General features: G+C 38.5%; 2 protein-coding genes across 5 annotated transcripts in view; both read right to left on the bottom strand.

Annotated features, from left to right (window-relative positions):
• Positions 1-4425: 4425 nt before the first annotated feature.
• ipcef1 (interaction protein for cytohesin exchange factors 1) lies at positions 4426-13358 on the bottom strand. Of its 3 annotated transcripts, none has more exons than XM_046836639.1 (11): positions 13247-13358; positions 13014-13067; positions 12684-12770; positions 12408-12577; positions 10491-10564; positions 9110-9181; positions 8764-8825; positions 8430-8527; positions 7371-7569; positions 6189-6370; positions 4426-5164 (listed from the first exon to the last, which is right to left on the bottom strand). In XM_046836639.1, the coding sequence occupies exons 4-11, from the start codon at positions 12564-12566 to the stop codon at positions 4958-4960; spliced, it is 1053 nt and encodes a 350-aa protein (XP_046692595.1). In that variant the 5' UTR covers positions 12567-12577; positions 12684-12770; positions 13014-13067; positions 13247-13358; the 3' UTR covers positions 4426-4957. The 3 variants fall into 3 exon arrangements, with proteins under 3 accessions (XP_046692595.1, XP_046692593.1, XP_046692594.1); XM_046836637.1 differs by having other exon boundaries at positions 12684-12720; positions 13247-13352; XM_046836638.1 differs by lacking the exon at positions 13014-13067 and having other exon boundaries at positions 12684-12720; positions 13247-13352.
• Positions 13359-17023: 3665 nt separating this feature from the next.
• Positions 17024-20571, bottom strand: part of cnksr3 (cnksr family member 3) — a 39823-nt gene continuing 36275 nt past the window's right edge. For both annotated transcript variants that reach the window (XM_046836634.1, XM_046836636.1), the window contains 4 exons: positions 19603-19721; positions 19067-19260; positions 18407-18484; positions 17024-17735 (listed from right to left, as the gene is read on the bottom strand). In XM_046836634.1, coding sequence (XP_046692590.1) covers positions 17443-17735; positions 18407-18484; positions 19067-19260; positions 19603-19721 — 684 coding nt within the window. In that variant the 3' untranslated portion in view covers positions 17024-17442. The remainder of the gene's footprint in view (positions 17736-18406; positions 18485-19066; positions 19261-19602; positions 19722-20571) is intronic.

Here is a 20571-nt window from a genome sequence, read left to right as displayed (position 1 = left end):
GTCATCAGTCAAACGACTTAATAAACTTACAAAAGATCCCATTAATGATTGATGACAAACACAAGAGAGTTTGTACATGTGCAATCGTACAACATGGATTTCAGACATTAGAACAAAACTCAAAACCAGTAAATGCATGAACCATGATCCCAAACCAACATTTACATACAAACAAATGTGTGACAAAGAATGGGGTTCATGGTGAGACTTTAATACAAGTCCTAGTTAAGAGTGAAATTCAACAGGTGTGCATGATCAGTGACGTGTATAGGTTATGTGATGTGGTGGCTGATGGGAGATGTAGTCCTGTGGCTCTAGGCATAGTCCTGATAGAATCCATGAGCATTAAAATTCCTGTATGTGGAGGGACAGGAATTTTTTTTAATGTCAATTTCTATTTCTATTTCTATTTGCAGTTTGTGGAACCAACCCCAGCCATTAGGGTTGCACAAGCCTTAGTGCCGGTCCCAAGCCTGGATAAATGGGGAGGGTTGTGTTAGGAAGGGCATCCAGCGTAAAAACATGTGCCAAATCTAACATGCGGATGATCTGCTGTGGCGACCCCTAACGGGAGAAGCCGAAAGAAAGTTTATAGTGCAGCAATACAGCTGATACACCTCACAGTTGTAGGATTTCTGGTAGTTGCTGTGTGAATCGCATATGTATGCTTCCTTCCATGTCCCAAAATCATGTCAGAAGGTGGATTGGGTACTTTAAAGTCAGCAAATGAAAATATCAAAGTAAAAGGTAGCCAGTCATTGAATAGCATCCCATCCTACAGTCCTGATCTGGAGAAAAGGACATGATGAATTGTTTAGAAACTAACCAGTGAATGTAGAAGACAAAAAAAATGGAATTGCAAATTTTATTGAAGCTTGATGTTTGTGGGCTTTAGAGAGGCTTCCAAGTCAATATGATATTCACTTTAAGGCCAAGTATATTTGAGGTTTGCATATTTATGGTTTCTTTGCTATGTTTCCTTTCTATAAAAGTATACTTTGACTTGATTTTAGTCTACAAATTTAACACACTACTAGTATAACTACAATATGATTTTAGTCCATAAATTGCAGTTAAATCAGATATTCTGCAGCTAATTCATAATGATATTATTTAATGTATCAGATGTTACATGAGCTACATTACATCAGCTACTCCACCATTTAAAACTTCTTATATAACTGCACGGTGAGTAAAAACAAGTCTTTTGAGCTCCCTGACTTGGTTATAACCCCTTTTAGTTGTAATGGTAATGAACACAAGTTGGGTTTTTTTGCTCTGAATGTAGAGATAAGGCTGAAAGAAAGAGTCTTCGCTTTGTTGCTTTCTTTTCTTTCTTTTTTCTTTTTTTTTGCAGGCTACCCCAGGATAACTCTAAACCACAGTCACTGTGAGGAATGTGTGTGTGTGTGTGTGTGTGTGTGTTTGGGGATTGGGTTCAGGCCCAGGCACACATTTCTGCAGGCCCAAAGACTCCACATCTGAATTATGTGACTGAGGTTAGTCAGAGGAAGGCTACAGGATTTGTCCCAGGCTGGTTATCATTTTAAGGGCTATATTTAGAAAATCCCATGGCTGTGTTAAGCTGGTAATAAACACAAATTCAGCCATAATTTTATTGTTTTGTGTCTGGAGATTTCTCATTGTAACATTTTTAATTATAACAGATGGGTCGCAATTCAACGAAAAACCAACAAACAATGCCTTAGTAATGTTTTGGGCCACTTCCTACTGCAGGAACAGATTCGGTGTGCCTTGGCGTTGAGTCTACAAAGCTCTGGAATTGTACACCGGGGGAAGAACAGGTCATTCTGACGATGGCTTTGGTGAGCACTTTCTAAGACGTCACTCCATACTCTGTCTTTGGTGTTCAATTGAGTTGACATGTGGTAAATGGAAAGACCATTGCATATGATTTATATCGTTTCCATCCTCATGAAACCATCCATTAAGCTCTCAGGTAAAATAAAACGTAAAAAAAAATAACTTAAATCTTAAAGATGACATGCCCTTTCACAGCCGGTAGTCTGATGCAAAATCGTGGTGTTACTGTCTTTCATACACCAATGACAGAGAAACTAACCAGTCATGGGTGTCTGTAAACGTGTGAATGGTAAAGAAAGAAGCATGAGTAAGCCCTCACAATCCCTGGTAGCTGTTTTAACAAAGGGCAGAGCACAAGGTTTCAACCATGGCCCTGGAGTTCCCTCAGGCCTGCATATTTGTATGTTTTCCTTCCTGAGTTGAAGTGGGTATTCTAGAGCTGGGAAAACACTCAAATGTGCAGCAGTGGGAATTGATTAGATAGAGATATCAATTGGGTCTAAAGGGCCACACCTGATAGTCATTAAATCACCTGATTTAAACAGGTAGAATTTGGTGTGGACTTGCTGGGTTGAAATGTAAACCTGCACCCACATTGGTCCTTCGTGAAAAAGATTGCACACCCCTGCTCTAAAGAGACAAGCTTGCGTTGAGTGTGTGATCTCGTTGGCCATCTGTTAGGAAGCATCCAAATCCAAGAGCCATTAGTCTTAAAAGCGCACGGTTACAACGTTAAATTTAAGAAGTTTCCAAAAAAAAGTTGATAAATTGCACATATTTAACTTGGAAAAAATAACAGTGTTGAGCATAAATGCGTAGAGTACAGCTGAGGATTCACATGATCCATCCATCCTCTCCTATCTGTACCGATATCTAGAGCACACGTGAGGTTAAGTGGACAAATTACTTCAGCACGGAGCTGAACACATTTATCTAGTCATTCCTTTAGACTCCAGAAGGTGCTCAAAGAATTATGGTCAAAACTGACAAGGACTGCCCATGGTGGTCTGGAAAAACTATTAGCTTGAAGGTCGTCTAATTTATGCAAGGTTATATCATACTGGGTGTTTATAATATATACTGTAGTTATAATATTTTTGGAGTTCATACAGCGGACCCTTTTTTAAAACTAAATTAAACTAGACCAGTGACTATTCTGATTCATACATACAGTATGTGTTCTCTCTCTCTCTCTCTTTCTCACACAGATTTATACTGTTTATACCAAGCCTGGGTGAAGCACCATTATCTGGCTGTAAATATAAAATCAGTTACACTTAAACATACAGACATGCTTCTGTTTACAGCTCTCTTTTGTCTGCTGTCTGACCTCTCCTGTTTCAGATGCCTCAGGTTATGTTGCCAGATTAAATAAATGCATTTAATTTTTCCAACCCTCAAGGTTACAATTCTGCTTTCTGTACTCATATGTGTGTCAAATTGCACAGCCAGATGTTTTTCACCAGCCGTAGCCGTTTATCTATCAAGCAGTATTTAGGCACATCAAGGGGACTTGAATGCTAGTCCTGCCTCACTGCCTGACTAAAGATTACCTGAATTGCTTCAATGGCTGACACAAGATTACCCAAATTGCCTCAGTGCCCCGAATTCAGTGGAGGAAAGTGTGGGATGATCGGTTGTTTTGATTGTAGGAAAGCTTCTCCAAGGTGCCATTTGTGTCCCACTGAGTTATTACATGTACGAACACTGCTTGGTTCAAAAGTATTTGGACAGCACCATGATTTCTACTCTGTACCCCACAAAAATTGATGCAATTGGGGCAAGGATACAGCATTATCCTTCAAGGAATTAGACATTCATAAGCTCAAAGATAATTGGACATCTGACTGATATACAGTTTAAGGAAAAGGTGTAGCCTGTTGCCTCCTCATTTCGTAACAAATTAAGGAAATAAAATGTCAACTTGTTACACTTTATTGCTCCTGGGTCTAACAAAACATAAGAATGTGTATGCATTGTGACCTGAGCAGTTCCATTTAGTGTCTGCTTTCGCCTCATACAAGCTGTTCTCAGAATATACAGCCAAAATGTAATAGATGGATATCCTATTTGTTTGTTTTTTACCATTGTTTTAATTTCAGTAGTTCAGTAATGATGTCAGACTGCCCAAGATTCGCTACTGAGTTCTCTAATAATTTGATCTCTATGCTTACATTTGTTTCAAATCAGACATGTGGCTGAATACGGTTTCAACCCTTTTGATCATTATTCATCATGCTCTACAGAGACACCTAGCGTCCAGACGTTGCTTGATTCACATTGAAATCAGTGTCAGAGCCGAGACCAAGGCATTGCAGCCAGATTATCTTCCTTTATACTCTGATACAAAGACATCAACAGATGGCTGCATATGATCTGAATGTCAGCACTGTGTTCTTCAGCGCCTCATTGATGAATGTGTTGGGATGTAATCGCAGATGGTACACCAGAAGACTAATCGGCTTTGTCTAAACGACTGCACAAGTCGTCTTGCTTCTGTTGACTGTCTTAAAAGTCTCCTGGTTTATAGAGGAATATTTCGTGCTTGTGACGTACGTGTGTGTGTTTGTGTGAAAACGACTTTAATTACTTATTTTGCAATAAGATTTTTTGTCAGGTTTATTAACAGTAAATACATACATATTTAAAACTTGATCAAAACAGACATTTTACCAGTAATTTGTTACACTTGGTGGTTAAAATACTTTTCTTCTCTTCAAAATGGTTTTGAAAGAAAGAGAGCAATAGGTTAGTGTCCAAATGCAGCATCAGAGTCGAGTCATAGGCTGAGGTTTAACATAAAACATACCATTTTCCAGTTAGAACAGTCAAAATTGGTTTATAAATCTGTTAGATTGTCCATTTGACACTCCAAAATCACATATTTACAAATATACACATGATAATTTAACGTATCGGGCGGTTTGCAGTCAAATGGTCACAGAACCACTTGTGCAATTTTAAAACAAGTTTATTTACAGCCAACACTTACTACATTAAACATGCAGAGAAGTCGATTAATGTTTCGAGACAACACATTTCCACATCCCTGTTTCATCACACTGTTTAAAACTGAATTACACAGACAACAGAACTATGATCAAAGGTGAACCTGAATTGTACATGTTCACACTTACATGCTGGTCTCAGCAAACACAACCGGGGTGGAAGATGGCTTTTGTTTAGACTCAACACTTGCTTTTATCTCTTCTGTGCTTATTTTATGGTTGATTTCTTCCAGCAGGAGAATATTTACACTTTTCCACTGTCTGTACTTATTGACATCTAACTCTGAATCAGCTAGAACCTGTTCAATAGCCAGGAGGTCTGCCTCTTTCGCCTGTGAATGAACACACACACACACACACACACACACACACACACACACACACACACACACACACACACACACACACACACACACACACACACAGAGAGTACAGAAGGGCATTGAAGGGTGCATGACACTAACAGCAACGTGTATAATACTTACATATAGGTAGTATTTACATGAGCAGTATTTTATTAAGTGATAAATACTGACACCTTGTGGCAGATTTTAAATTACACTTATTATATATCACCCTTATCAAGAGCGTCTTAAAATTAAGCAGTTGAGGGTTAAGGGCCTCGGCTCAAAAGCCCAGGTGGTGCTGGGATTTTAATCCGATGTCCAATGCCTTAACCGCCTCCCTAAACATTACAGAACATTTAGGGCATTTGGCAGACGCCCTTATACAGAGCAGCTTACATTTTTTATCTCATGCATACAACTGAGTAAACATGAGCTGAAGAACCTTGCTCAGGGGCCCAGCAGCTTGGTGTGGCTGGGATTTAAACTCATGACCTTCAGATCCAAAGTCATATGCCCTAAACACTAAGCTACCACCTCCCACACATTTTAGAATTGGTGGGTTGGATTTAATTGGTAGGCCAATGATTGAAAAGAGATTAAAGCAGAAGTTTGTCGTTTTGCATGTTTTGTGGACTAAAATATACTACAAGTAAGTTATAAATTCAATGCTTTAATGCTCATGATCAGAGGTAAATCGGTACAATAGGATTTCCAAGAATATAAAATCTCATTTTTGCCACTATGTCAGTTTAATTCGGTGTGAATGGATGATCACTGAGGCCTGCAGGTGGGAAATAAAGTGAATCTCCAGGGTGAACATGTTACAACAGAATTACAAGTAGGTGATAAGTGGTTTGTCTTTATTCAAGGACATGGTCAGCCTGCTTCAATCCCCAAACAAAGGCCAGTTAAAACTTTGATAGTTAAAAACCTGTGTTTCCCACCACCTTTTTAAACAATACCCCTTTTCAAAATATCATTAAAGACCAAAAGCTTTCACATGTCTTACCTTTAAGGTGCTGTTGAGAGCTCGGACCAGGTGCAGCTTGTCATTGATGGTATCGTTTTTGCAGCGTCTGATGAAGGATGATCTGTAGTCCCGCTTAGTCACAGGCTGCAGTTCTCCACATGGGGAGAGGCTGGCGTGTTTCAGGTGCAGGTACAGCATCTCCAGCTCGTCAGAAGGAGGCCCTGGTGGAACATCACAGTGACTGTTAGACCCGTTTTATCTACACGGTGTGTGCGAGGTGCAATTGTAATGAGTAGGTAAATTTAGGAAGCAAAATATACACTGAACAGGCACAATATTATGACATTATTACATTATGAACGGTGAAGTGAATTACACTGATTATCTCCACATCATGGCACCTGTTATGAGTGGGATATTTTTAGACAGCAAGTGAACATTTTGTCCTTAAAGCAGGAAAAATGGGCAAGTGTAAGGATTTGTGTTTGACAAGGGACAGATTGTGATGTCTAGACGACTGGGTCAGAGCATCTCCAAAACTGCATCTCTTGTGAGATGTTCCTGGTTTGCAGTGGTCAGTATCTATTACAAGTGGTAAAAGGAAGGAACAGCGGTGAACCGGCGACAGGGTCATGGGTAGCCAAAACCCACTGATGCTCAAGGACTGTTTTGGCAGCAAAAAGGGGAACCAATGCAACATTAGGCAGGTGATGTTATGGCTGATTGGTGACCATAAAGTTATGCTCGGTGGGTGTAAGGTGCAAATGGCTATAAAATGTGAATGGGTGTAAAATAGGGATACAGAATTATAAAAAATAATCAAATGGGATAAAGGATAAATATTGCTTACAGGGAACAAGAGGTATAAAATGTAGAAAAGTTTAAAACCAAGTATACAGGTATCCGAAAAGTCAGAAACCACAAATATTTGATCTTGTGTGTATTATTTACAAGGGCTGTATGTCCTTATGGTATACGCATTTTCTCAACCTTTATCATGTTTTTGCAAGTTTTGCCCAACATTTTCCTATCGTTTCCAGACTTTTCTGATATTTTCCTGTATGAAAAATGGTACAAAAGGTTATCAGGTACATGTATTAACTGTATTAAACATGTATACCAGGATTAGTCGTGTAGCTTTTAATGGCTAATTGACTGAATTAGGGAAATTACATGCTGGTATTAGGTTGTACTGTGAGGATAAAGCAGATGTTCGCTTACGTTCGTCACCATGGAAATCCTGCAGCCTGCCGATGTCACCATGTTCGGTGACGCACATAGGACCATGAGAGTCAGAGCTGAGCTCCAGCCAAGACTCACTGTCTGAACTCACACAGTCCGAGGTGTTACACACCGGAGACACAAGGGGAATCATATGCTGGCACGGAGACGAACTGGAGCATGGTGGAGGAAGACAGCCCTGTGCAACACAAACACACACATGTTGAAGGAATTGTGGTCTCTTCAGTCTCAATGGAGGAGGTATGGCCTCTGAGTGTCAGTCCCTGTGAAGGAAACATGGCCTGACTATCTCAGTGAAGTAGGTGTGGCCTGTGTGTAGGTCAGTCCTAATAAAGGAGGTGTGGCTTCATATGCCTGACAATCAGTGAAGGAGGTGATGCCTGTGTGTCTGCCAGTCTCAGTGGCCTCTGAGCCTGAGTCCCAGTGAAGGAGGTGTGGCCTGTGCATCTGTCAGTCCTAACAAAGAAGGTGTGCCCGCTGAGCCTGACAGTCCAAGTTAAGGAGGCATAGGCACTTTTGCTGCAAGACCCCCCAATAAACAAACCTAAACAGTACATTGAATCACAGCTCTAAAATGTATTGTATAAAAACACTCCTTTGAATTTGAATACCAATATCCATTCACTAGTACTAAGAAGCCCAAACCTGTTCCTGCATGACCTTTTACCCAAAGCAAACTCCATGAAGACAGGGCTTGCCAAAGAAGAACTCAAGTGTCCTACACCCCCCCCCCTTTAAACACCATTGGTATGAACTGAAACACCGACTGCACCCGATAAATCCTCATTAAACATCAATGCCTACCTCACTAATGTTCATTCCTCACAGCCACATTCAAAAATCTAATTAAAAGCCTTTTCAAAAGAGCGGAGCTTATCACAACAGTAAAGAGAGTCTGGAAGTATGACGGTCAGGCGAATGCAAACCTTCAGCCACATAGTGTACTTCCAATCTGTGACTGCTATAGTCGAGTGTACCAAGTTACACAGATTCTATTATTGATTCTATATGACACAAAAGGTCATTATAACCACTCACATTGATAGAGCTGCTGGTTAGCTCCTCAGTGTCCTGTGCTGCTGAGCTTTCTTCAACATCATCTTCTTCATCACTGTTTTCACTGTAGCATTCTGTGTCTGTTTATTTATATACATACATACGTACAACACACCCACATACACACAAAATGAAAAAGAAATGCCATGATCAGAGACCACATCAAACTCTGGCCTTCTTTTGTGACATGAAGTGCATATGTGGTCAGGTTTAACCAAATACAACGCATCGAAATAGGTCACACCGATGCTTTAACTGTGTGTGTATGTAAGTGTGAACTTGTAAAAGAAAAAAAATAACAAATGGCCATTGTTACCTGCCGTAACGACTTCTAAAAGTTCTTTCTTGTTAGAGGCTGCAGTTAGTTTACTCAACCACCTGTTATCACACAAACAAAATACATGGACAGGAAAATAACCAGATTTATAAATTAAATATTGCTAATAGATTTGTGTACAATTAAATGTGTTGGTCCAAGTACTAAATGTAGCCCATAGGCTATGTACAGAGTTTGTGCTTTATCTACTCAATCAGTGGAGAAAACTACAGGATCTTAATTTCACTAACTAATGACTACCATATACAGTATGTGGTTAAGGGTTCTGCAAAAAGAACCACTGCACACGCGAATAACGCGCGAACACACACACGTTCACACTCACTTGTACATATCTTGCGAGTTCTCAGCTGCAAAGAAGAGTGTGACAATCTGCGGGTGACTGGCTTTTATAGCACTGTTAAAAAAAACACATTAAAGAACAGGATGAAATGATTGCTAAGATGCACAGACTCTGCGTATGTGTGTGTGAGTACACGTTAAGACACAGCAAGACGTACAAAGTCATTCCGTCTGAAGGGGAAGTGGGAGCGTGGGGTCTGAGCACTATAGTTAAGTTGTGTTTACCAGACTATTTCCTGTGCTTGAGAAAGTGACAGCATGCTATTAGTGCAGATGCTTAACCACTCCGAGATTATTGCAGTGTCTTCACAAAAGGGGCTTCAACTACATTTGGACACTGAAACGCATCGAAACGTGTGTGGAAGACAAAACCAGTCACAAATCCGGGACAAACTAAAGTTCTAAATTTGACATTTTCATGTGTCAACATGTGGTTTTCTATTGGACAATTAAAACAATATGTACCTGAGTATGTGTCTGAGAAGATCAAGGAGAAATGAAAGACAAAATAAGGGGGATATGTAAAGGATTCCTACGTGCTACCGACATTTACACTGATAATAATTGAGAAAGGAAAGAAGGCATGCTGCTACGGGAAAAAAAACGGGATGAGTTGATAAAATCGTCTCCAATGACAGCATGTCACCACATACATTACATTTTTTCATCATTGAAATAACACCACGTTCTTTAAATACATTTTATCCATTTATAGTTGCATTGAATGCCACAAAAGAAATTTAAAGCAAGTTAGTTTCTGTTTTCGCTGATGTAATAACTGTGATAAAGTGCTGGTCATTACCCCAAGCTCTCTTCCTGTTTATTTTAATGAGCCATAATACAACAGTTACCTAGAAACCGAACACGTTTCTGAAAACAATCAGTTTAATGTACATTCTATTTCATGTTACATGTTAGGTAACATGTTTAATCTGTTTATTATTATCATCTTAATAATCTTTACAAGGAAGACTTTTCTCGGTTCTGGTACCAAGGTGATAGAAGAAACTTCCACTTGATGTCTGAGTCACTAGCAGTCTTCAAAAGACATCTATAGACTTACCTAGTAATTTAACACTTTTTAAATTTAACTTTCTAACTTTTAGACTGATGGTAATTTTTTTATCTTAATCAGTACTAGAATGCCATAAATGTCAAATGTAATGTAAATCTTTGAAATTTGGACTAGGCCTAAGCCCAGGCTACTAAACAGTAAACATTTTGTAAGTTGGTTACAGAGATGCATGCTGGCAAGCTAACATTCTGTGGTTGTTCAAAGTAAGCGGTTTGGTCTTATATTTCGCTGATTCACACCCCTGAATGACTAAACTAAAGGAAACCCAAAAAAAAAAAACATCACTCACAACTTCCTCTTGCACTCATGCGCTTGGTCCAGGGTGAAGTCTCTCAGGTTGATGTAGCCCTCTGCTTTCAGAGCCTGTTAAAACATGAAGATGAGATCTGAAGGTTTCACGCAGGATGTCTGAGGTTGAGCACGGGTCTGCAGTTGGCTTTTTAACAGCAGCCTGATTGGATTTCAGCTTTTGAATTGTATCAAAAAATCCAATGCATAGCCAAAGCCTTAATCACTTTTGATCAACAGCCCTGTGATTTGAGTTGGAGAATATCTTTCTTGTGCTAATCACCTATTGTGCTTGATCATTTTATGCTAATTATGGCCTGGGCTAGATATTGGGGCAGAAAAACTTTTTGTAAAGTTCTATTTAAAGGAAAACCCCAAAAGTTACACATTTTAAAAAAGTATTAAAAAGGGATGTTTGGTGTCTGAAGATTGCATCTATACTTCTGCTATGTAACTATAGCGTGAATGTAATGTAATCAAGAGGAACCTTTTTTACATTTCTGACTAATCAGAATGGAGAATTAATTCAAAATCTAAGATTTTTTAGATCATCATATATTCAGAATTAGGCAGAGCTCAAGAAAGCACAGTAAAATGAAATCAAATAATAAGGGAAAGCAAAATAAGTGGAAAAAGTATGCTAAAGTGCTCTATTATCATTTCAATGTACATTCAATGGGCAGTAGTTTTCATATTGTATGCCATATATTGTATGCATCTGCTAAATGCCTCAAATTGATGAAACAAGCATTTACATTACAAGCATTTGGCAGACGCCCCCTCATCCAGAGCGAATTACAATTATCTCATTCAAACAACTAAGCAACTGAGTGTTAAGGGCCTTGCTTAAGTGCCCAGCAGTTGCAGATTAGTGGTGATGGGATTTGAATTACGACGTTAGGATCAGAAGTCCAACATCTTAACCTACCCCTTCCAAGCAAATGTTGCAAAACCGAACAGACTGTGACTTAACTTTCTAGCCAATATGGTGTAAATTCAGTATGAATCCTCACACGAATAGATCGACTAGCAATCCCATTCTATCATTGTTATGTATTTTAGTTGAACTGCTGAGATTGGTCATTGCAGTTCTGCAGTTGTGGCAGCTATCACCTTAAAACCAAAGACGCTTTTTGTCATGTCAAGTATCCAATCAGCCAATCATGTGGTAGTTGCCTACAATCATGTTAATGTGACCATTCCAGAAATGCTGGATCGAGTATTTATAGAAGCTTCTGATCTACATGGAGTTTTATGCACAAAAATCTCAAGAGTTTCTACAGAATGTTGTGTTGAAGAGATACGCCCAATGTGAAAGATGACAGGAAGGTTAAAAAAAAGAAGTTCATTAAACGTTCTTTGAACCCATCGTGAGCAGAAATGTAACATGGCAAACTCTTTTTTTTGGATGGCAGCGGTTTTCATACTTGCCAACCGAGAATGGAGCTACCAGAGGCAGGGTTTGAGCTAAATATCTGTTTACCATCACATTAAAAACAATATATTACGTATATAGTTTGGTTAATTACTGTAAACTGCACGTGTGTGCATGTGAGCTTGACAAGCTGATAATTTCCTTAACAAACTACCAAAACTAGGAAGCTAAAGATAAAACATTTAACAGTATGAATTCATATATATAAATTCAGAAATTTGTAGTTTAAATCTAGATGTTAATACTGTGACAAAAGAGCTTCTTTATGAGCCGGTAGATATGTTCCTGACTGAACACGAAAACAAGCAAAATCAAACCCAAGCATATCTAGTATATTTTGGAATTTGGATAATATGTGGAAAATTGAACACATTTTATCTTTGGCTAAAACAATTCCTTGTATATAAAAAATATACTCAGTATATTAAGTAAGTGTTTACTGTGAACAAGTTGCAGTAGAAGTAGAAGTCCCACAAGACTCACCAACACATTTGTGTACCAGTATAGAGAACATCCCTTCAGCACAAACCAGTGTTTCTTCCATTTATTCATCAGGAAAGCTCGGTTCTCTCTCTTCTTATAGAGCCAGCCTTGACAGTCCACCTGCCCCAGCTCCTTCACCGAGACCCTCCTCCGACTCATCACGGCATCATCTGTAATCCACAGAAACACATACATAGTTTACTATATGGGTTTAAGAAGCAGTATTTAATCATCGTGTCCGTTGTGTGTAAGTGAGCATCAGGTTGCTCTGCCTACCTTGAAAAGTAGCAGTGGGAAAGTCTTGAAGAGAAAGCTTGAGGCAAGGACAGAGAAGATCAGAGGTATGAGAGGCTGAGAACAAGCCTGGAGAGACACAGCCATCAGCCCACACAGATAGTACAGACAGGGTATAGTTTCAAGATTTCTCTCTCTCTCTCTCTCTCTCTCTCTCACACACACACTCATACACACTCATACACATTCACACTTCCCCTCTGCAGACCTCGCACCCAAATGCACACCAATAGGGTTTCTGTTTGACCTTCTTGTCTTTTGCATGCCACAATATGACACCTTTTCATTAACACACACAGGCTGAACACTTACAGACTTCTGCATGTCACTAACTTCTGGTGCACTAATCTTAGAGGACATCAGGTTCTGCAAAGAAACATATAAGGGAACCAGCACTGTTCAGCACACACTGATTAAATTAATTCAACTGTTTCAGGTTGGAGCCTGGTAGGTCTGAGCTGCACTCAATTACTACAGAATTAAAAGACAAAACTTGGGGTAGAAAACTCATTTACAATAATTCATGTCTTACTGATTTAAAATACCTGAAGCCAAAATTGAAATATGTGCAGCTTCCAGGCAGTGTATAAAATGGCCTCCAAAAACACGTTAGTGCTCATTTGGATCATCATTTGGATCATAAACACACAAAACCGGGGACAAACCGGGAAAAAATGGTCCCTTATAGCGTTTGGCAAATCGCAAAAGAATCGGTTGCTTGTAACCGGACGCTTCAAATGAGTCGATTGGGTGAGTCGATTCATGATAAGGAGTCGCGAATCATATAGCAAATCTTTCTTGGTTTTTTTTTTATTTTAATTTTTTTACTTTAATTTTTATTTTTTTGTATATAGTTTTTACAATTATTTCTGAATAAATTTATATAAAAAAATTGAACAATAAAAAAATATGTAGCAATTAATTTTCACTTTAAAAAAGATAAATTATTTATTTTTCACATTCAACTTTATTAAAGAATATAATTTATATTGCAGAAATTATATCTATGAGATATGTACTTGGAGTTGAATTTAAAGGAATAAATGGATAAACATAGTTGCTTGTTGTGTTTCAGTTTGTTTTTTCATTTATTAGTATGACGATATCACTTTTTGTTTTGTGGTAAAAGCTGTGGGTTATATTGTGATTTGTAGTGAGAGTAGGGAGCAGGTGGAGAGGTGGAGATATGCGCTGGAGAGAAGGGGAATAAAAGTCAGCAGGAGTAAGACAGAATACATGTGTGTGAATGAGAGGGAGGGCAGTGAAGTGGTGCAGTTGCAGGGAGAAGAAGTGGAGAAGGTGGAGGAGTTCAGGTACCTGGATTCAACAGTGCAAAGTGCAGGCAGGGTGAAGAAGAGTGATTTGTGATAGAAGAGTATCTGCAAGAGTGAAATGGAAAGTTTATAGGACTGTGGTGAGACCTGCGATGTTGTATGGTTTAGAGACAGTGTTATTGAGTAAAAGACAGGAGGTGGAGCTGGAGGTAGCAGAGCTGAAGATGTTGAGGTTTTCGTTGGGAGTGACGACGATGGACAGGATTAGAAATTAGTTTATCAGAGGGACAGCACATGTAAGAACATGTGCAGAGGAGGGACATAAGTTATATCAGTAGAAGAATGCTGAGGATGGAGCCACCAAAAGAGGAAGGCCAAGGAGGAGGTTTATGGATGTCTTGTGGGAAGACATGCAGGTAGTTAGGTTGAAAGAGGCAGATGTAGAGGACAGGGGGTATGGAGATGGATGATCCGCTGTGGTGACCCCTAATGGGATCAGCCGAAAGAAGAAGAAGAAGACATGCAAGTGCTTAAAGGCTTTGTTCAGAGATCCAAGCGTATTGGTGAACTAAGAATGTTCTGACCAGAAGCCCACCCTCTTAAACACTGAGCTACCACTTCCCCAATACATTTAACAACCACATTATTAGAAACCTTATAAAATGCTTGATCTTCATCGCACTTGTAAAGAGTAGTTATCTGATTTACCTTAGACTTTCTGTCAGCTTAAATTCTTCTTTCGTATTAGCATTGATGCTCACTTGATATTTTTGGTGTTGATTCTGGCGGCTGTTCTAGAGGGATTTCTGAAAAATCCCTGTATATCAACTATTTCTGAAACACTATTTTGTATGCGTTATATTAACGAAAAAAAACTGTATTGAACCTCTTCCTCCCTCTGTCCGAAAACATTTGATCAAATGTTCACACTAATTTAACACATCTATAGGAGAGAGTGTGTGAAAGTTTGTATATGTGTGCCTACAATAGACTGGTTTACCAATTCAGCAGCAAGACATTTAAAATCTAACACTACTTTGCAAGTTTTGTTTCAGTTCATTAAAATATTTTGTTGAAACACATGCAAATATTGCTCTTGAATTTGAGTGAATATTTAAATACAAAAACTAGAAATGAAGCTCAGTTTATAAACTTTATTATAGTTTATTGTACAGCAGGTGGCGCTTCTGAGTCACAAGTCAAAGTACATCACAAGTCCGGTTTGTAGTTCATTTTAATCTTCATTAACATTGTATGGCCATGTAAACTAATGCACCATGTTTTCTCAGTAGTTTACTGAATTAGTCCTTTTGCATAGAAGCAGCACATTTCCTGAAAATAAGGGTCAAAAGATGAAAAGCTTTTATGTGTTTTAATATTGTGTATATAGATGTGTTGTTAAATTTTACATGAGCAAACTTTGGACTAACAGTGATTGGTCTTTTATTTTTTTATAGTTAAATTAAAATTCTTTTTACTGAATGCTTTCAATAAAACTGGCAAAAATATTTAAGTTTCCTGATATGTACAGTTTATGTCATAATTGTGCAGTTCAAAGTCCTCAATGCATAAATCAATAGTTCAAGGAAAATAATAATGTACACAAAATCAGTTAAGGCATGTCTGGAGTCTAAAGTTACTCTTTTAATTTTATAATTAAACTATAAATTAAATGAAGGAAAGAAGAAAGTTCAAATCCTAAACTTCTTTAGTTTGCTTTAGTTATTCTGTTTTCATGTTTTTTTATTATGTATTATTTCTAAATTATTGTTGTAACATTCAAATGAATTTACCATTTCTTGCGATAAACCTGTTGCATTTTCTCAAGGCACTTCGAAAAGAAACAGCACAGCAGTCACATGTATATAAATGTCTATTATTAAAGCTATTTACATGTAAATACACTCTCCTTAACTTATACATAACCAGTGAGAAGACATTTTAAAAATGAGGTACATTAAAAAACGAAAAACAACAACAAAAAAAAACAGTGAAAGCACTTTTTGTCTGGAAGGAGGTGAGGGAGACCCACAACCAATACAGAAAACATGCTCAGTGAATACAAGCAAACGAAGAGATTAATAATTTATTAATTATGAACAACACACTTCACCTACACACCTGACTCATTACCTTTCTCAATGAAAGACCTGATAGCTAAAAGAGGTTCATGTGCATGGTGATAGGTTTCATATGAAGGCCCATATGGCATTAAATACAGCAGATGGAAAGGTGCTCTTAAAGGAACGGTACATCAAAAAGTCTAATGCACTCAGTGTTTCTGCTTTTTATAGCGACAGTGTGTTTAGTCTCATTATATTTTTCACTTAAGTTACATAACTGATAACAAAAGCGGGATGTCTGTCTTACTTAAAATCTTTTCTGGAAATCTGGAAATATCTGACTCAAACCACATCCACTTTTTCTGTGACATCGCACTCACAGACCTCAGGAGAGAGTATGACCTCCTGTGAACTATAAAACAGGAATAAATCTTGGCTATGAGGCTGGACTCTGCAGCATTATTGGTGTCAGCCATCTTGGATTTTTTTGTGCAGATTTAGATCACTTTGCCCTCAGGGTTTAACCTGTTAAAGTCTGAAGATGGGTTTGTCTAAAAATATGGGATGCTAATAATATTTGTAAAGCCTGAGTCATGTATTCATGTATAATATTTGGATGAGGCTTATCCAGTATTCAGAAACAAGGCACCATATGCACACTGATCAGGCATAACTTTATGGCCTCAATCGGGCATAACATTTTGACCACATGCCTAATAATGTGTTGGTCCCCCTTTTTTCTGCCAAAACAGTCCTGACCTGTTGAGCATTAACAGCATTAACTTCTTCAGCAATTTGAATCGGACTGCACGGACCAGCCTTCGGTCCTCACGTGCATCAATGAGCCTTGGTCACCCCCAACCCTGTCACCAGTTCACCACTGTTCCTTACTTGAACCATGCTTTATAGATACTGATCACTGCAGACAGGGAACAGCCCACAAGAGCTGCAGTTTTGGAGATGTTATGCCTGATCAGTCTGTATATATATATATATATATATATATATATATATATATATATATATATATATATATATATATATACGATATATAAATAGCTCTAAGGGTGTGACAAGCAATTTACATTAGCTATGCATTGGACATTATTTTTCTGTTGTTTTTTTGCTTCTTCCTGCCCACAAAATCTACTAACAAATTAAGTTGGTTCTAGGTCTATAGCCGAGTTTAAACCATCCCAATCCTGACCAGGCAGAGTACTAAGGATGAATAAACCTTGTAAATACATTATCTAAATGCCCCCAACACACACACATCATTTCTTTAACAGTCAACCATAAATATAAAAAAAAAATACCATTCCATCATTATGAAATTATAATACTGAGTGTAGAGGGATGAAATAATGAGACACAGTAGAGACACGGTCCACTGCACAGCGTTTATCAGTGTGAGAAGAGTTTCAGCCGAGCGAACCAGGCACTGAGAGCTGAAGGCTCCGAGGACCTCTTGGAGGAGCGAGCGGTCCGACTCTTACGGCGTGTGGTGTCTTGGTACAGAACGGTGGCGCTACTGTGCAGCTCTGCGTTGATAAAGCACTGACTGCCGCGAATGTGGTCGACTCCACGTAGGAGCTGCTTCTCACTGGTGGGCCGGTAGGGTACGGGGAAACACGGGGCTTCTTCAGCGATCGGAGGAATTCGCTCATTACTCGTGTACATCTTCAACATGCTTTCACCTGAGACAGATATAGCAAGAATATAAGATATTAAGTTCACTATCAAGTTTTAGAGATGTCCACAGTCACACTGACATTGTGTAAATAAGAATTTTCATTGTTATTCTCATAGTTATTATTTCAACCTGCTTTTACATTTCACTACAAGCTGTATTCTGTATATAACTATGTTTCTAACAAATACAAATCTCGAATCTTGAAAATCTTGAATCTTTGTATAAAACAGTATATCAAAAATCTAAACAAAATGACCTCAGGATCATGACACTTCCTACTGTTCCTGAAAAAGATTCTCAGCACCAATCCATATGTAAATAACAGGATGCTAAATCTAATTCAATGCTATTGTTGCAGATTCTTTTCACTGCTAATGGATCTGGATCTGGAAAATTGGACATTGTTGCTTTAACGGTGCAGTATGAAAAAGTGATTCTAGAACGTAAATAATCACAGACTGTTAGATTTTCCAAATTTTTTCAACACAACCAACACTGCTGTAACCTGCTCCTGCTCAGGCAAACACATGGAGATTTGGCCTGACTTTAACTTGCTTTTATGTTTTCCAAATGATTACATGAGTAAATGGAGGGAATGCAGAGCAGGTGTTTCACGTGTGGAGGAGCGCTGAGGGAACGTTCCGAGTGACATTTTGTTTGGTGTTTGCGTTGTACCTTTCTTTCCAAAAGCCCAGGGGGTATCAGACAGGCCCACGCACGAGTCTACAGGCATAGAGACAGGACGCGGCTTTCCTGCAGCACACACATACACACACAACCATAATTAGCCCTGATTAGTAGTGTTACAAGCACATAAATCACACAATGCTATCACTGGGCTGATATCAGAGCCACATTTTCCACACACATTAAGATAGAAGCAAATGGTTTCAGCACTTACGTGTAATCGACTGTACATTATTTTAGTTTGATATTTATTTAGATGTGCCAAATCGAGGCAGATTTCTCAGCCTGTCTTGCTCAAGGACATTTAACTCAAAACATTTCATAATTTTTTGAAATTAAAAAAGTCCAAATTTATGTATACTTGAAAATTATCTTTATATTTTGCACACAAAGACAAACAGTGTCACTCTCAAAAGATATCCAAATGATCACATTGAAAATATTCAAAATAAATAAATAAAATACAAAACTCAGAGGGAAATGAGTAAATACTGTGTTTTATATATAAAACATATTGTTTATTATTTTATTACATATATTACCACTATGTAGATATACACATGTGTGATAATGTTATTATTATCAATTTTATTATTCATATTATTATTATTGTTGTTGTCATTATTGTTGCTGTTATATGGTGCTGACCTCTGGAGGGCGCACGCTGGCGGAGTCGAGTCTGTGGGATGGCGATTTCTGGAGGACAGATGCTGACGCTGGGTTTGCTGACGTAGTCTATTACATTAGAACAGCGTTTAGCAGCTCGGTCCAGAGATGAATTTGGGGATTCAGGAGCTTTGTGCCTCATTTTGACCTGCGGATATGCGCCGTTCTTCACGTCACTGTAAAGAGAGGCGATTATTTTAGCAAACATATATGTATATGCACTTTTTACTATATACTGTATTTTATAATTACAATGAATGTTATATATTAGACAGAATCATTTATATCACACTTGTATCATAAATGTGACTATAATGGAATAAAATGTATGACTTTGTTCTTTAAATAATTGAATAGAAAATGATTAGCATTGGGAAACTGCTGTGGTATAAGAGAAATAAACCATTTTCAGGATGTGCTGGTGAATGTGATTTAGTACCAGTAAACCTGCTTCCTGTTAGCCTACATTACTCCAACCTGCTAATGAATATTTTACTTAAGTCTTCAAGCAGACTCACCGGGGTGAGTAGGGCACAGCTGGAGGTGGGGGTAGGTACAGATCCAAAATGGCTGGCTTCTCTTTTTGAGTAGAACTTTCTACTATGGATGAGCGAGCAGCATGACCAGAAGGAGCACTCTGTAGCAAACACAAAACATGCATTAGACTACAATTTTGCAAAGACGAATATTCTCTCAGACTTTCGCAGCCTTAAAGCAAAGGAAATCCACAGCACCCTAAATATGGTCATCAGTAAGAAGTAATCAGGCAGGGCATGTTTGATGACTAGTCTACGTCTATGTTTAAAAGCTTATAGCGGCAAGAATTCACATAATTGCATCATGGTGTAAATGATATGAAGACACTCATTTGATCAGTCATCTAATCTAAGCTGAGACAGAGGCAATTGCAGTTAAGGAAGTTTTTACTGAAGGAATTGTGACCAAATCTATAATGTAATCCTAATATCAAAATCCATTCAGGTGATCAGATATAACATGCAATTCAGATACAAGAAAGGAGAACAAGGCTTTGCTTTCCTTTCTTTAATGGGGGCCGGGTCGGTCTGTAATGGTCTGTTTCAGTCGGAAAATTACATGGGCCGAAGTAACTACCAGTATTATAGTGGAGATTTCATTATGATTTTAAATGTATTTATTATGCCTCCTGATGAACCCAGATATTAGGGTTGCTCAAGCCAGTGCACTCTTAGTGCCGGTCCCGAGCCCGGATAAATGGGGAGGGCATCCAGCGTAAAACATGTGCCAAATCAAATAAGCAGATCACATATTTCATACCGGATCGGTCGAGGCCCGGGTTACCAACGACCGCCACAGGTATTGTTAGCCAACAGGGTATCGGTGGAAATTGGGATACTGTTTGCCAAAGTAGGAGAAGGAGAGGAGGAAGATGTCTACAGAGACAGCAGAAAAAGAGAAGTGTTTGACAGTGGAGGTTAGGGTAGGCACTTTGAATGTTGGTACTATGA

This window comes from Silurus meridionalis, chromosome 23 (assembly GCF_014805685.1).
Source record: "Silurus meridionalis isolate SWU-2019-XX chromosome 23, ASM1480568v1, whole genome shotgun sequence".
NCBI lineage: Eukaryota > Metazoa > Chordata > Actinopteri > Siluriformes > Siluridae > Silurus > Silurus meridionalis.
Note: the sequence above shows the minus strand (reverse complement) of the source record. Positions and strands in the feature narration are given on the sequence as shown.

Coding starts and splice junctions, on each gene's coding strand:
- ipcef1 (XM_046836637.1), bottom strand. CDS start 13,342: ATGATCCAAATGATGATCCAAATGAGCACTAACGTGTTTTTGGAGGCC. Junction 10,565..12,407: donor ACTGGTACACAAATGTGTTG/GTGAGTCTTGTG, acceptor ATGTTTTAACAG/GCTCTGAAAGCAGAGGGCTA. Junction 5,165..6,188: donor CTCTCAACAGCACCTTAAAG/GTAAGACATGTG, acceptor GTTCATTCACAG/GCGAAAGAGGCAGACCTCCT.